We start from the raw sequence: 3,108 nt of genomic DNA, 5'->3' as shown, positions 1-3,108 counted from the left end.
ATCTGCTGCCTGGACTGTACAATCTCTCATTTAAGTTACATCTGGAACACTGTCTGCCATCATGGGAACAAGATTTTACAACTCCAGAAAATTCATGCCTGCGGGGCTGATTGCTGGCGTCAGGTACAACACAATATACTTTTTTTTTTAACCTCTTGTGTGTGATTTCTTAATTAAACTGAAATGGAATGAGTCATATTTTATGTATCTTTTTTGTTCCTGTGCACCAGTTACATGGGAAGTATTTGAAAATGTATTAACAGATTGTTGTTATTGTTGTTTAATTATGTGTTTTTCCTCCTTATGCAGTTTGCTAATGGTTGGAAGATTAGCACTGAAGATGTTAGAAAAGCCCCAGGATAAGTAGCTGTTCATTTTACAGCCTAATATTTGGATAAGGAAACCTGATAATGATGTTGCATAAATTCAGAAGCAAGAAGATGGAACAATTTTCTATATCAAGACATTTTTTCCCCTTTTTTACATAAAAGGGAGTAGAATGATGGGACAGATAGTTTATAAACATTTGTTTATATACATTTGTTTCAATGATCAGGTAGACCTATTTGTGTATAGAGAGAAATGGGTCCTGGGTTTGATTTTTCCAGATGTGAATCAGTGTATTTTAACACTTCCAATTTTTATATTTCAAAATATTCTGCTGACATATATGAAGCAGAGCGAACCTGTAATTAAGAAAATAACCACAAAGAGGCACCAGGAGTAATTTGCTAAATACAACAGTGTATCTCAAACCTTTTGTACTTAGTATTACAGCATGCTTTACCTGTTGCATTCTGAGTTGATACACCACGTCTGTATAACACCAAACAGATCTTACATTTTTATTGTGAAATGATGCTAAAATGTTGCTTTTCTACAAGTAAATTCTATTACAAACCTTTATTTGGTGTGTTTTTTTTATAATTTCTGTGTTTTGGGCATCGGGGGTATTTTTACTTTGTTTTCTTCTCAGTGGAAGTCTTTGCAGTGAACTGTTAGTATCCAAGCGCTGTCTTTCAAAATCGCTTTATAAATGTGGGGGCAAAAGATTAAATTAGGGGCCTTCATTAACATTTTAATGCATTTCATTTTGTAACCTCTCTTGTTTCCAGACACTTAATCTGTAAATAACCTGATTGTACAAGGTGAATCTGCAGGGAGAAACACTAAAAACATGTATAAGTGTGTCTGAAATTCTAGTCCCAGTTAAATCATAGTCTCTTTTGACTATGCTGTAAGCAAAACCCAACAGAAGTTTTGTAATTACATTTTTACGTTTCTAAATCTCCCCATGTAATTGAATAGAAAATTCCATCCCTCATACAGAATTTTCTAGAGCCATTCAAGAACTAAAGACATTAGTATCCTTTCTCCAGAGTGCTCATGCTTTTAGACTGATTGTTAGCTAATTCTAAAAGTTTTCTTTCCTATTTTTATTGTGTAGGTTTCGGTGTTTTGGTTTTTGGTTTTTCTCCACTGAGAGTTGTCTCTATCTAAATTGAGATAATTACTTTTGCATTAAATTCACTGTGGCTATGCCATGACTTCAGTGGAACTTCATGCTGTGAGTCAGCTTTTATATGGATGTAAATTTTGGAAAATGATTTAGTTATTTTTAGGAAATCAGTTGTTAATTCTTAAATTAAGGCTACTCTGTTTAAAGCACACTCTGAAAATAAAAATGTTCCTTTAATATTTCTTACAATATCAGCTATCAGCACAAGCTTAAATGAGTACAGATTTTTCAACAAGGTTCAGTAACAGGAAACTGGTTGTACAATACACAGACTGGGTGACCAGAATTCAACAACTGGGAGTTTAATCATGCCTCCAGAACTTAAATACATTATAGAAATGTGAGAAGAAGAGAGTTATGGTTATAAAATCCTCATTTCCCAGGTGGAAGAGCCAGGCCCTCTATTGCACATCTACATGCCAGGTAGAAGTTTGGGTGGCAGGAGGAAATGTTAGGTATTTCACCCCTCTCTTGAGGGGCTCACTCAGGACTAGAGGAGGGAATTCCCTATTTGCTTTGGTAGGTAAATGATCTCTTGAAATTAGGAGTTTGCCTTAAACTTTGTAAGGGGGGGTGTATAAGGCTGTTTTTGTAATAGCAAGTCCTTAAGTCCTGGAAAGTGAGAGATGTTGCACTACCTTCACCTCCTGCTCTGGAGAGATTCAAGTTCCCTTCCCAGGATCGGGCTCTTTGCTTCAGGCACGGGATGTCCCATATGGAGAATATTACCTGGGGAAGCCACACCACAGGTGAGAAAAGACCGCAAAGTTCTTGGGACCTCTGGCAAAAGAAGCAATTATTTTTTTTAAGTCTTCTTTTAAAGCTAAATAGTAACTGGTAAAAATACAGAAACGTCCTGAGGCTGAGAGATGGAACTCAGATTCCTCTCTGCCCAGGTGGAAAATCCAGTGGGACCACCTAAATTTTGCCTATGCTATGTTTACTTCTGGCTAACCCTAAGTTCTCTGCCATTCAGGAACCTGTGGCCTTCCAACTGCTGACACTGGGGCAGCGTCAGGCACGTATGGGCTTGGAATGTTGCAAAATAACACAGTTAGTGGAAAGCTGAGCAAATATGTTAGAGTGAGCCAAAATCTGGGACACTTGAGTGCCTCAAACGTGCCTTAGTCTTTACAGGTATAACACTGAGACCTCTAACCCAGCAATAATGTACTGAGGCTGAATTGCATCACTGAGTTGAGGGGAGGAAAAACAGACTTTTTACTCACCCATTGGTAGATGTCACACCCTAAGCTGTTCTTCCAATTAATGTGACATTTGCAGGTAGCAAAATCTCTTTAATTTAGTACAGATCTGTACTATAGTGTAAGAATGTAAGTAATGTTACACTAGTAGTGCAGACAACTGACTTTTACAAACTAGTGAAGGAGAACGATAAAAGGATGGAAAATGTTTCAACTGAAACGGTTTAGAAAGGAAGTAGTCATGTGCTGTCCTACTTTATCCCTTGTTCTAAGAATATGGTATGAGGCTGTTTATAATGCAGAGCGAATCCCCTAACTCTTGTTCTGCTTCAGGCTTCGAAAGTGCAATTTGCCATGTCCCAGTTCTGTCAGTCATTGTGCTGG

At 37.5% G+C, this 3,108-nt stretch overlaps 1 protein-coding gene across 1 annotated transcript in view; it reads left to right on the top strand.

Moving 5' to 3' along the window:
• LOC108494147 (transmembrane protein 14C-like) overlaps window positions 1-904 on the top strand; it is a 7,211-nt gene extending 6,307 nt beyond the window's left edge. Inside the window, exons 5-6 of the mRNA XM_017808378.1 lie at window positions 36-123; window positions 310-904. Coding sequence (XP_017663867.1) covers window positions 36-123; window positions 310-367 — 146 coding nt within the window. The 3' untranslated portion in view covers window positions 368-904. The remainder of the gene's footprint in view (window positions 1-35; window positions 124-309) is intronic.
• Window positions 905-3,108: the final 2,204 nt, after the last annotated feature.

The sequence above is a fragment of the Lepidothrix coronata genome, unplaced genomic scaffold, assembly GCF_001604755.1.
Source record: "Lepidothrix coronata isolate B3197 unplaced genomic scaffold, Lepidothrix_coronata-1.0 Scaffold23, whole genome shotgun sequence".
NCBI lineage: Eukaryota > Metazoa > Chordata > Aves > Passeriformes > Pipridae > Lepidothrix > Lepidothrix coronata.
Note: the sequence above shows the minus strand (reverse complement) of the source record. Positions and strands in the feature narration are given on the sequence as shown.